Genomic DNA, 14,079 nt, shown 5'->3' on the forward strand with positions numbered 1-14,079 from the left:
TGTTATATGTAATACGCTCTGCTTTTAATATTGACCATTTTTGGCATCATGTTTAAAATATTGCATTTTAAAATTTGGCATTTTGGCAATATTGACCATTCTTGACGTCATGTTTAAAATATTGCATACCTGTATCTAAGATCATAGCCTTGCAAAGACAAAGTACAGAAAATAAATGCTTGCTCTGATTTATTGCTGAAAAGACTGATATAGCATTATTGCCTCCAAGAAAGCCTCACCTACACAGATTGTCACATAGTATTTTTAATACTTTAATTTTGAACAAAATTCTTAAAATAACCTGTGTTTTCAGATTATCATGTGGCCTTTTGCTCTGTATAATGTCTTGATTAGTGAACTATGTCTTATCAATCCACCAAGTACTGGGCGTCATTGTTCACCTCATTCACAATTCATCTTTTAATTAACAGTATCACAGACAAAATTCTATTTTGGTCAGCATAATTTGTCAGTGGAATTGGCAGAACAGAAATAAAAGAATTACCTTCTGAAATTATCTGAAGACAATGTAGGAGATGGTGACTACAAAGCTACCTTAACTGGCACTGAAGATGAAGGGAGGGAAAACATGTAAATGACTTTGGCTTTTAAAAAATTATATTTGCAGTGTAAAAATCACTACTTTGGCCATTCAGTATCTGCTAAGCAAACTGTTCTATCAGAATTACTGAAAATAGAAATCTGAATCTTACTCTTAGACACATACTTTACTTGGTGGAAAGGGCTGCTGACTTATGGAAGTTTAAAGAGATACAAATGTCTTTTCAAGGTTATGATCTTAGATATAGGTAGGTAATAAAGCAACAAAATGCTGATCATTTGCTTTAATAGTTAAACTTTGAAATTAAGTTACAGATACAGCATTGCTTTAAAGAGTAGACAAAGAAGTGATTTTTTTTGATTTTTTTCTAGTGCACTAGGAGATGAACTTCTTGTACTGAATAGAATGCAATTCTGAATCCATCTCTCAAGACTTAAGGTTTCTAATAACTGCTATTAGAATCCGTCAATGTGGGAAAAATTGAAGAGCATTCTATTTATCTGGGTCTATAAAGAACACATCTACCCCTACAATCTAGATCATAGACATTTGTCTATTTACATCCAAATTAATACTGTGAGATTAAAATGACTGCATTTAAGGCACAGTCAACATACCACCAAACCAGCCACTTAAAAATTCCCTCCAACATCCCTTTACCTTATGGCTTCTTCCATTCCTATTCTCAACTGCTGTGGAGGGCTTTGCAATATGCCCTGAAAATGGTCAGACTCCGGGAGTATTCTGCCAAGAAAACAGACAGTTCTGTAACCAGAGTAGCTCTTCAGAGCATGCTCTACTGGAGGCCCTTTCTGTTTCAAAATAGCTAGATTTCAGCTTGGCTGCTGCTGGTGACTTCTGTTACACTAAAGTAGACAGGCAGCCTTTTAGTTTGGAAGATCCTATTTCACTAGCAATGCCTAAAACAGTTTTTAGATAGGGACCACCAGTTTCTACTGTCATGTTTAATATTATATAATATTATAATAAATTGTGTATATTTACATTGTTTTTAATAAATGCAGCTTTTATTAAAAATATTGGAATGTAACTAACTGAACTGACCCCCCCATCATAATACCATTTGTTTTTTTTAATGGCAGAGCTGGTGCTTACAGAGGCACATCAGATGATCAAAGACATATAACAGATACCTGCATTTTTCAAGTCCAGATTCTGTAGCATTCTGTGGGCTACCCTATGTGTTGAGAGCAAGATGAAACCCAGAAATATATCACTGAGAGCAGGGAAATGCTATGAAGATTTAATAATAACCCCACTAACATTAAATTCTATGAATTTATTTTCTTCAGTTTGTATCTGATAATAGACCTAGGAAGAGTTAGGCTTTTTGGCAAAAGATAAAGGCAGTATGTCTCCTTAACCTTAATTATTGTTCCTTTATATGAATAATATCTAAGCATTATGAAGTTACTGGCACAGACTAAAAGTTATGGAAAATTCTATCTGAAGTTATAAAAAATAATACCCAGGAAGTTATTAGGTTGAAATAATGGCTTTGCAAGTTTAATTTCTTTTTGGGTCACCCTCCTTTCTAGGTAAAATAAGATGCCTTTCACATTACTGAACCACTGGCTTTTTCTAACATTTTCTACATGCAGCCCAGGAGAGACCATTAAATAATATGGCTTTCTTTCACCCTCTACTTTCTTCCAGAAAAATGTCATCTTCTGTATTCCTTATGCATCAACAGCACATGAATAAGAAGCAGTGAAGGTCTTGCTATCTTCTGAGGAATACATAATTATTTTCTGTGTTCTAAGAACGTTATGCAAAAAGTGGCAAACAATATAAAAATAAATGTGGTAAAAAGAGGTACCCTTTAGGTAGTAAGGATACAATTTGACAAAAGGAAATTAAGATTAAGAATATTCGGTGAAATCAATATTCTAAAGGCTATGCTTTTATGATTCTCTGATAGCTCTTGATAAAAACGTATTTTTCAGTTCTTGCAAACAGTCCCTCCAGAGATATATGTTCCTTTCATCTCAAAAAATTAACCAGAATCACAAACAAATTAACATATGTAAGTAAACGCAACGATTTCTAAATCCTTGAGATTTCAGAAACAAGTGCTTACATAGTATGACCAATACGTAAGCATGCACTGCTGCCCCCTGATGCAAGGAATGGTAAATCTGTTCAAGGGTAGCCAGCCGATGGCATGTTGCCCAATTTCTCTCTTTTATTTGTATATGGCCATAAATATATTTGTTACTGTTTAGACAAAAATAAGATAATGTCTATATTGTGGGTAACTCAATATTTAAATTATTAGTTGAGAGGGGAATGAGGAGAGGAAGAAAAAAGAAGCAAAAAGAGAAAGCAACAACTATGCACAAACACTACGAGAAACTTTTGAAAATTGTTAACACGTATAAACTGCTATTTAGAACCCGCTTTTATTGCACGCTTTTGTTGTAAATTACTACCATCTGGCAACGGTAACACTTGTGACCATCTCTGACTAATACTTCAGGCAACGATAGTACAGTTTGCCTTCCCACTCTCCTGTCTGGTTATTCACGTCTTGTGCCTTGTCTAAATTTGTCGGTGTGAGCTGTCTGGAGCAGAGACTTTGCTGGTGTTATTACTTGCTGCTGTAATTTCTAGCGCCCATGTCTCGACGGGCCCGCGGGTGCAGCGGCGGTGCAGCAGGCCTTTAGGAAGAGCTCCTCAGAAGCGAGAACGCCCTTGTCGACATGCATAAAACCGACTTCCCTGGGGACTGTTTGGTGGCGGAGACCGGCTCGATTGGTGGCGTTGCCACTGCGGAGCTCTGCCTTTCTGAGCACAGCTGAAAAACAGCATTTATAGCATTAGTGATTTTTATGCTTTGCGGAACTTCCCCCAAAGCCATAGCTCCAAATTCGTGTAAATTACAGAACTATTATTTTTTTCTTGAATAAAGCTGTTTTTTCACCTTTGTGACTGACAGTCAAGGTGGTCAAAGTGCATTTGAAAACCTTAGGCAAATAAAACGAGCGGTATTTGCCCGTGTGTGCCCCAGGACCGAAGTCCAGGCGTCGCGGGATGACCCCCGAGCCCGCTGCCGCCGGGTGAGCTGTGGGGCCCGCGGGGCTCCTGCGGCCCGGCCCGGGGCCTAGCCGGGAGACCCAGGCCGCCCTTGGGGAGCTGCTCTGAGTTACAAGGGAGACGACAAGGGAGCGGGTGAAGGAGGCCGGGCAAGGGCGAGGCGGCGCCCTGCGCCCGGCCTGCCCCGGGCGGCGAGGGCGGCCCGGCCCCGCCGCCGTCTCCTAGGAGACGGGGAGGCGGCGTGCGCGCGCCGCGGGAAGACTACAGCTCCCAGAGTGCTCCGGGCGCCGCGGGCGGTGACGCGCCGGGGCGGGGCGGAAGTGAGCTCCGCTCGCAGGGCCGCCGGCCGGGCCCGGTTCCGGGTGTCCCTTCCGCGGCGGCGGTGGCGGCGAGGACGGCGGCGGGGGAGGGGGCGTTGAGGCGGGGAGAAGATGGCGGCGGAGCTGGAGGCGGAGGTGCAGGCCATTGACAAGAGCCTGCTGGAGTGCTCCGCCGAGGAGATCGCCGTGGTGAGGCGCCGTCGCGCCCCGCTGCCGGGCCGCGGGGCCGGAGCGCGCTGGGCGCCTGGCGGCGGGGGGGAGGGCGGGTGCGAGGCCGGTGGTAACGGCGAGGGAGGCGGAGGGGGCAGGCGAGGCCGCGGCGGCGTCGGCCGCGCCTTCCCTGTTGTCCTCGCAGACGCGCTCGGCCCGTGCGGCCGCAGTGCCCGGGGCATCGCCCGGGCTCCGGGGGGGCCGGGGCCGAGGCCTGAGTCGCTTCCCAGCCTGCGCTCGCTTCCCGGCCGCCTCCGAGCGGCTCGCAAGTAGTGTGCGCCTGACTGGCCTCGCATCTCGTTAGCGGCGAGCATGTCTCGGAGAGAGAAGAGCCTCCCTGTTCCGTAGCCTGCTGATTTAGGTGGAAGTCTCGTCCCCTATATGTTTTGCAAATCAAGGTTTTATTGCAGGATTTCTCTCTCTCTCCTTTTTTTATTTTGTTTTTGTTTTTTTCCCCTCTTCTGCAGTATATAAGATGCAGTTTGGGTGAAAGCTTGTCCTGGTTAAGTTGGGACTATTCGGATGGAGAGTTTGTAGAGTAAATATCTTGTAAAATCAGAGTAATACTTGAAATCACCTACTTGCTTATATAGACTTTTCCAGCGTTTATAAAGAGTAGCAAGAAGGTCAAGGAAGGGGAGTTATAAGGGTAAAGTTTTCAGGGAACCATTTTATTTTTGCTTATGAGGTAGGTGCCTGTTCTTACAGGCATCTTGTTCATTTGAGGAACTGTATATATATATATATGTATATATATATTTCTTAACATACTTGGATACTTTGTGTGCATATCTGTAGGATAAGACATTAAAGAGCTTTTTTGTATATCTTAATGAAATTTACATTTTTTTTCCTAAAAGAAAGTAAAAGACAATATTATAATTCAGGTTATCCTCAGATTACAATGGTATATCTACAGTGCAGATAAAGGTATGTTTAGGTAGGCAAGTGTGCATAGTTAGCTATATCCTAGCAAGTTTAGTTCAGTGTTGGTAGCAGTGTGGGCTCATCAAACCCAATAATTCCATTAAACACTTCATGAAATAGCCCTGACTGAGCCCCAGTTACCTTTTCCCTGGCACACCTGAGTGTGTAACAGTTGCTTCTTTCTCTGGGTCACAGTGTAGATAAACCCTAGGTAAAGGTGCACCAAACTGTTCACATCTAAGAATCTGCCATAGGTACAAGCTCTTCTTTAAACTTTGTTCTTTTTCATTTTTTTCCCCCATAATCACCAGCATAAGCTACAATTCAGAGATCAGTTAGTTTCAGGTCCACGGTGTGCTAGCAGTTAAATGTGGCACGCCCTGAATGTATAAGTAAACAACATAGTTGGTCTTCAGCACTGTTTTTTCTCCGTCCTTTGCCAATGGTGTTATTTTGCTGATAGCACAATACTAACAAAATAAATATCAATCCAAAGCAATAGTTACAGTACTTTGCGTTTCAGTTTCTTATTGCAGTAACTTAACTACAAACCTTGAAAGAACACGATCAAAAGTACTGTCCTCTGTAACAGAGTATAATCCTAACATTGCAGATACTAAACCAAAACCGTAAATACAAAAGCTCTGGCTTTAACTCTGGAATAGTAGATTGTTTCATGACTTTTTAAAATTATTCATAGTTTTCAGCTATTTTGTCTCTTAATTAGATGTGATTAAATAGAAAGTCTGATGGACCCTTAGGTGTTTACTTCCATAAACGTTATTTGAACAATTTTTTAAAAAAATTTTTAGGGGGGAGGGGCACTTAAAAGTTACTTTCAGGAGAGTAAGTTGAGGGGAGAAAATGAAGAGGGATATGTTTTGCTTTTTATTAAAGACTCTCATGGGAGAATAGAACATTAACTTTTCTTATATATGAGTTCAAGATAGAAGATAGGTATTTCATATTTAGACAAGTTGTCAGTTAATATTTGTCTAAGTCAAAGAATAAATTACAACATTTTGTGTGTGGTTTGGTTTTTCTTTTTTTTCTTTTTTCTTTCTTTCTTTTTTTTTATGAGATTCAGTGCCCCCCCCCAGGTATCAATCCTCTAGCAAGTTAGCATAGCATATATATGTGTGTGTGTGTGTATATATATATATATATATATATATATATACACAATATGTGTGTGTATTGTTTTTTTTTACAGTTTTAAATACTCTCCGAGAGGCATCAAGAAGGCATCTGTTTCCTTGTCCTAGTAGTCCATATTTCTTTCCTTCTGATATTCCTTTAGCTAGGATGTGGTATTCAGAACTGTATGCGCAGATGCATGTATAGAACTGAATTTACAAAGAGGTTTAGGTGTGATGACACTCAGTGTTGCCACACCTAACTTTGAGGCAAGTACTCCCAGAATTTTTGGGAAGGGAAGGCTGTTTACCTGAGGAACAAGAATTTTTTCTGTCTAGGTATTTGTCTGAGCTTGTAGTGTAACTAATATGCACTGCATCTTTTCTAGGATAGAAATTACTAATCTACTACATATTTAAAAGGTTGAAATTAAAGGCATTTCCCTAAGAAAAAATGCAAACATTGTAACTTATACATTCTCTAGAAAATCATCTAAAAATGACTTCACTGAAGAGAGATGATGGAAGAAACAAAGTTGACTGTAATTAGGTCAGTTCCTCATGCAGTAGTAGATCTTCAGCACAAATGAGAAGACAAAAAGATTCATGAGCTAGGAAAAAAGATGTAAATTCTTAGCAATGAAAACTTTCATTTTTTCATTTTTTGGGAGTATTTTAATCCTGATGGTCATAGGGAGATTAACTGTAAACTTCTGGATTGTTAGATAGGGTCTTTTATGGCAAGCCTTTTCCATGGGTTTATTTGGAAAAAATCCAAGTTTTGTAGCCATCAAAGCTAGATCAATTCAAAAATGATTAGTAGATTGATTATGATTTTAAGCCAAATTTAGGGAAAGAGAAGTGAGGAAAGCATTTTATTCCACTGTCCAAGAGCTATATTGACAAGTAAGCCTTTTTTGTATGAAATTCTGTGGTAGGGAAAACAGTCTAGTAGATGAAAATACTGAAAATATATTTTATTTTCAAAACCCTTAAATGGTGCAAATGCTGTGCTGACTCTGTACCTGTGTCTTAAGGTCTTGAGGATAACAATATCCTCTCAAATAAAAGTTCTCTAAAGAGCAAGTCCTAAATCATTCAGAGTAAATCAAGCTGTAACATTTGATTACCAAAACCATTTATTGTGATATAACTAATTCTTCCTTTTCATATACAGTTTTAGCTTGATGTTTTAATTCTTTACCTGAAGTTGCCAGAGATCTTGTCATATCTATAGTTAGAAATGACATGCTAAGGCTGTTTATGTAACATAATTTAATCACTGCATATTAGCAGTATGTGTTTGTTCCCATATGTTTATTATAAAAACCCAGTAGCCTTAAATTACAACTTAAATCTTTATAGAAGTCGTATTTCACAAGGCTGAAATAAATGTTAGGCTGAGGATTATTTTTTTTACTGTGTGCATATATATATGCATATATATACAGAGGAAAAAAGTTCCGAGTTTCTCAGTGGCTTATAGCAGATATATAGTTTGGCTTTTAAAAACTTGCTGTCAGCACAAATTCTTTTTAAATTGACTAATTTGTAGATCTAACATCATACTTAAAATAGTAATTCAGATAAATTAAGTTATTATTTTTGAGGTAGGAGAAACAACCCCCCCAACCCCATTTGTTGAGATTAAAGGAGAGATGGACTGTCACCTAATGTTGTGTTTGCCAGTCTCTCTGTACCGCCTGTCTTCTCCTGTCCCTTGCCAACTCCAGGCTTCTGTTTCCTGTCTGTGACCCTAGTTGGCAGCATCAGTCTGCAATCCAGATAAATAAAACAGTCTAGTTTTGGCCTCACTTTACAAGTCCCTGCTAATGTTGGGGCATTTTACTGGTAGTGCATTCTAGAGGAATTTTTTGAGAATTTGATCTCTTAATCTTGTGTTCTTGAGAGTTTTCTGTATGTCAGAAGGATAAAATATGCAAACTGGGACACAGATGATTCCTAATGTCTATCTTACATAATTTTCTAGATTTAACATTTGCAGAACAAACTATGGCTTTCTGGTTTTGCAGTGTCATTTTAGATTGTAAGTAAGAAATAAAGAATATTTATTGATAGGTAGAATTATGAGTGCTGTTTTTATTATTGAATAAATTGTTTATTCTTTTGTTTTAACTTAAAAGAAATGGCTGCAAACGAATGACCTGCCGAAAGAAGTATACCAGCATCTGGCATATTATGTACCGAAAATTTACTGCAGGGGTCCTAACCCCGCCCCGCAAAGAGAAGACATGCTGGCACAACATATTTTGCTGGGACCAATGGAATGGTATCTTTGTGGTGAAGATCCTGCGTTTGGTTTTCCAAAGCTTGAGCAAGCAAACAAACCTTCCCATCTCTGTGGCCGTGTTTTTAAAGTGGGAGAACCTACGTATTCTTGCAGGTAGACCTAGCGTTTCTAATTAATGAAGTAGCAAAACAAGTTCAGATGAAAATACACTGTCCTAAAAAAAAAGTTAATAGCACAAATATATTTTTATAGTAATCATGCAATGTTCCATGAGGGCTGGGATTGTAGGAAAATTAACACACTACAGATTTGTAAATGGGAAGGTACTAGTTGGTGTAATGTAGAGTGTTTTCTGTACAAAAGAAATGCAAGATAAAGAAAGTAGCTGGATGAATTGCCAATGTAATTTAAGGATGTTAATCAGAAATAACTGGGCAGGTGCGTGTGCATATAAATTTGGGTGTTTAATATTGGCTGTTAGTGTTGATCCTGTGTTTTAGATCTCTTTTCATGACCTGTTAAACTAATATGCTGGATTCTCAAACAGACATACCAGCGTCTTATTCCTTCCCTGCCTCTCTCTCTTTCTAATTCTCCCTAAAAATACTATTTTACTCAAAAGCCTACATAGTTTGAAGAGCACAAAAAGTAACTAACCATTTGCAAGTATTTTAAAAATCTTATCTTTAGCCAGTATATTACTAATGTACAGTAATCCTTTTATTCTTTCTTTCATGAACCTTCTATAGTTTGTTAAACTTAGTTTGTGCCCTCTCTAGCACAGACTTTTTTGTTTTGTGTGTCTTTTGTCACCCTTGGACTCCTGAACACTAGCAATAATAATAATTTTACTTCTGATATTCAGCATTTTTTGTTGTTTTATTTTTGTCTTTCCTTTTGTCCTTTTTTGGGAGGCTGTAAGACCTGGATGTGGGTGGGATCTCTGTCATGTTTGGAGGGTTTATTTTCCTGCTTTTGCTGGATTTCCACGCCCCTTGTTTAGAAGGAGGGAATACTTGTAGAAGAATTTTGCTCCAGTGCCCTCCTTTTCTAGAAACATGATACCTGGCCTTACTGGCTGAGGCTCTGGGTGAGAATTGATTTGAGATACTTGCTCAGCAAGTTGTCTTTTACATTTCCATTTCAACAGTCAGTTAGAAGTAGCAGTATTGGAATTTTTTGAAATCTCTCATTCTGAGGCAGATGAGCGTGAACTGGAGAAATGCTGTAGATCTCTTCACTTCTTCTTTTTTTTTTTTTTTTTTTTTTTTTTTTTTTTTTAAAAAAAAAAAAATCCTTCTCTTTTCCCTGATACTTGTTCTTAGGTGCTTCCTTCACAATGTGAAGAAGACCAGAGAGATCTAGATACCATTAGCTACAGATTTTCCTTTCTTCTGAGGGTTGAAGGCTGGAAGCTATCAGAGGCTATGAAAAGAATTTCTGCAGTTTCTTTTTCTGGACCGAGAGAACTGAAAAACAAACCTTGGAACTAGGATTTTAATTCAAGTCAAATTGCATTGCAGCCTAGAAGTAATGATGTGTTAAATATTAAATGCTCTTCATCTGAACTGGTGAAATTTGGGAGTTCTGTTAATTCCTTCTAAACATTTGCTTTTTTAAGACTAGCAGTTCAATATGTGAAGTATATCCTCAAGTATGATGAAAACAAAGAAGAATGGAATCTATTGGTGTAGAATTTGGAGGATCAGTAAATGTACTGTTCATGTTCTGGGTCTGTATTTCAGTAGGAAAAAAAATAAATACAACAATATAATCACAATCTCATTCAGGTTGGAAAGAATCCTTGGGAGGACGTATTTTCCAATCTCCTGCTCAAATTGGGAACAGCAGTGAATGCAAAGTATTTTTACTCTTTCTGGAGTATCCAGTTCTTTATTAATGTGCATATATGTAAAATGATTAATATTTCCTCTCATGTTTTAATAATTCTTTGGTTTATAACCGATAATGAATAAGAATGAGAGTTTAAATTGAACTTTTCCAGGATGCAAAATACTTGTTTTTTGATCCCATGAAATATGGTAAAGGCAGTGGCTTTTTTTTTTTTTTTTTTTACCCCCTCAGTTGTGAAACTTGCAGAACTCTCTCTGCTGGGGGTAAGCCTCCTAATTAGAGAAATAACTCTGCAAAGGGTACTGAGTTCTCAGGTGTATAGTTGAGTGTGTTAGGGTTATGATAACTTAATACCCAATATTGCAATATAGCTGAAATAAATGTTTTTTATTGTTTTTTGAAAAATATGAGGTTACACAAACATAAATTATTTTAGAATAAAAGAGCTTCTTATATTTTTGGTTTGGATTTTCTCACTTTTATTAACTCATGTGGAGGAAAAAAACATGAAAATGACTTGACACTTCAGGAATATTAAAGCATGGTTGCCTGATATACTTTCAGTGATTAAGTGGTCTGATTTATTTGGTGAAATGGAATTAGGAGAATTCTTGATAATAACGTAGGTTCCGTGGTGTTTTCCTTTGAATGAAGTAAGTTGTTGATGTTAATTCTTGCTTTAATAACAGCCGTTGTTAGACATTCATTGTCTTCATAGTTACATTTACATAGTGAAACCTGTCTCCCTTAATCTTGAGGTGCCTTGGAGTCAGTTGCCTTACAGAAGTTTGTTTTTCCAGTGTTTTTCGTGGAGGCAACTAAATGTAATGCATAATTCTCATTCATTCTTTCAGCCCTTTTTGGTAGTTCTGTGTAGTATGGCAGTACTTCTAAACGTGAGCTTCTTAAAGTCTCTGGTCTTCTCGTTGAGGAACTCTTGTTCTCTCTTCAGAGAACTTCTAGGGCTAAACCTAGAAGCAGAGGGTTGATGTAATCTGTTCCATGCAATCTTTCCAGTGTTCAGTGAAAATAAGTGTTCTGATTAGTTAAGATTTGGCAATGTTTGTACTCTGTGCTTAAAAGAACTTGCTTGAATTTATGCTGTTAATTTGTCTATACTGTGTTCTGTCATTCAGCTATTTCTTTGCTTATAAACCTATCTCAATATATATTACCCAAGCAATTTTTTTAGAGCCTTCCCTGTACTGAGAACAGAATTTTCTTTCCTTCATATCAGGGCTCCCTTCTCCCTGGAAACTCTCCCTTTAATCTTTCAGAATAATATATAGATGAGTCAGAAAGTTCATATAGAGCTTTGAAATTGGACTTGAATGGACTTGAAAATTACCTGCTGAAAAATATGTAATTAAAGGTGAAAGTACTTGTTTTAATATTTTTTTTCCTGCTGTTTTCAGAGACTGTGCGGTTGACCCAACTTGTGTGTTATGCATGGAGTGCTTTCTTGGAAGTATTCATAGAGAACATCGATACAGGGTTAGTAATGTGATCGGAACCTACTACATGTAGTCAAAGTAGTTTTATATGTGTATAAAATTCCTTGTTTATAACTCAAGATTGTAAACATAATTTCAACTATTTCACTATTTTTAAAATGTATAGAATATCCTTTAAGAAACTACTTATATTTAAAACTTATTTCCTTTAAACATCTGCATTGTTGTTAACTTCTGTACAATAATGGTAATTTTCTTGTAAACATGAGAAAGAAGTTAAAATAGTAAACAACTTCAGATGTATTTTAATTCTGTAGTGCTAACAGCAGTATAGATTATTAATAGCATAGACAAAAATGAGAGGACCTAGGTGTGTTTATAAGGTAAGAAAATAAATAGAAATAACCAGTACAGACTTTCCGTAGATCTGTTTTTGACAATACTTTATTGTACTGCTTTTAATATAAATAAAATCACTGCAGAAGTTTCGCTAGATATTAGGATTAAAAAAAAGCCCCCCTCAAGAAACCCAGTACAACTTCCCATCCATCCTCTCTGAATTCTCTGCCATAATTTACTGATACCAGCATACTATTTGGAGATTTTTAGTTTGCAAGCTTAGGTGACATTCAAAAATATGAGGAAATGTTCTCTCAAATGCCCATCTAATTTTGTTGATACAGTAGGATGGTATGTACCTGTTTGCCAAAAACAGGTGAAAAAACAGCGCTTCTGTGAATCAGTTAATAGTTGTGGTTCAAATAAAATATTACATTTATTGTTTTCAGGTACTTTAAGATCAAACTTTATTTAAACAGCATGTGCAGTTTAAATATGCAGTATGCAGATACTTTTTTCTATGCTTACCAAATCTGATAATGTTAGAAACTTGTAAGTTTTGTCTGTAAACTCCTGTTCTTATAAACAACACATCTTTTCCTCACTACAGAGTGCTGTTCTATGAAATGATTTATCTTTGCTCTAGTTTAAAATATGAGAATCTGATACAAGAAAGATAGCATAAAAACTGTAAATTCAGAAAATGTTACTACATATAAATATTACACATACATGTTACTACTGTCTTGTAGTGTTGCATACTATACTATATTAATTCTACGTAGCCTTGGGATGAGGTAGAATGGGGATGTTTTAAGCTTTTCTTTTTTTCTTTTTTTTGCATTGGTAGATTGAAGTAGGTAAACCTTCAGCTATCATAGACGTGATTTTACTGTGTGTATTTGTTTTTTAACAGGATAGATGGAAAAAGGTATCAGGTGTTAAACTTGTGACTGTGCTTTTAGTTTAGCTGTAGTTACTTGTAAGTTAACATATATTTTTAGGCAACTTCACATAAACTGTTTTGTTTTTAAATAACTGTAGATGACGACATCAGGTGGAGGAGGGTTCTGTGACTGTGGTGATACGGAAGCTTGGAAAGAAGGTCCTTACTGTAAAAAGCACGAAATCAACACTTCAGAGACTGCAGAAGAAGAGGTAATAACAATTGAGATACCATGTCTCAAAATCTTTTTTTTTTTTTTTAAGTGTGTGTGTGGGGGGGGAGGGGAGTAAATGAGGTGTTTTTTAGTGATAACTCTGCATACCTGAAATAAGTTTTAAATAAAGCAAAAAAGGAGACATTATGTTCCAGCAGGGAGAGAAGGATGATTTCTTTAGTGGCTGCTATAGGTACCAAACAGAGAGCATCCAGGAACATGCAAAATAAGCATAAGGGATGCAAAAGGGAAACAGTTGTCTGTGAACAAGATTGAGATATGGGCAGATCATTATGAAATACTTGCCTGCATTTAATGATTTATGTATCACAGCACCTGAGTACTTCCATCATAAATCATTATCTCAGGAGGTGGGTGTTCTACAAGGTCAGATAGATAGGACAGCGTAATAATATTGCTAAGTGGAATAAAAGATATGCAGTGATTTCAAATTATGCTTTTGAAGACATGGAAAAAGCGTGTTTTAATACAAATGAGCTTTGAAAGCAAAATCTCTTGGTATGCGAAAGTGGGAACTATGAAAGTGAAAACATGAAGGTGTTTGAAAATTTGAGTGATCAGAGGGAAGTTAATGTTTGGGTATTGAATGCTAGATTTTATCCTTGATGTCTATCAGTGAAGAACTGGAAAAAGAAAACCAGCTGATTGTTGATCCTATTCTGTCCTATCAAATATAAAGTGATTTAAAGAAAGATTTCATCGAAGATGATATAAGCATCTGTGACGAAAGGAGGCATAGATTTGACAAAATATCTATTGTGAGTACCATTTCATTTCTCAACTGCTAA

At 37.4% G+C, this 14,079-nt stretch overlaps 1 protein-coding gene across 4 annotated transcripts in view; it reads left to right on the top strand.

The window, feature by feature from the left end:
- The first annotated feature begins 4,049 nt into the window (after positions 1–4,049).
- The window catches only part of UBR2 (ubiquitin protein ligase E3 component n-recognin 2), a 57,534-nt gene continuing 47,504 nt past the window's right edge, over positions 4,050–14,079 (top strand). For all 4 annotated transcript variants that reach the window (XM_062571882.1, XM_062571881.1, XM_062571883.1 and 1 more), the window contains exons 1-4: positions 4,050–4,128; positions 8,357–8,616; positions 11,733–11,811; positions 13,155–13,268. In XM_062571882.1, the coding sequence (XP_062427866.1) occupies positions 4,051–4,128; positions 8,357–8,616; positions 11,733–11,811; positions 13,155–13,268 (531 nt within the window). In that variant the 5' untranslated portion in view covers position 4,050. The remainder of the gene's footprint in view (positions 4,129–8,356; positions 8,617–11,732; positions 11,812–13,154; positions 13,269–14,079) is intronic.

This window comes from Rhea pennata, chromosome 3, assembly GCF_028389875.1.
Source record: "Rhea pennata isolate bPtePen1 chromosome 3, bPtePen1.pri, whole genome shotgun sequence".
In the NCBI taxonomy this organism is placed as follows: Eukaryota; Metazoa; Chordata; class Aves; order Rheiformes; family Rheidae; genus Rhea; species Rhea pennata.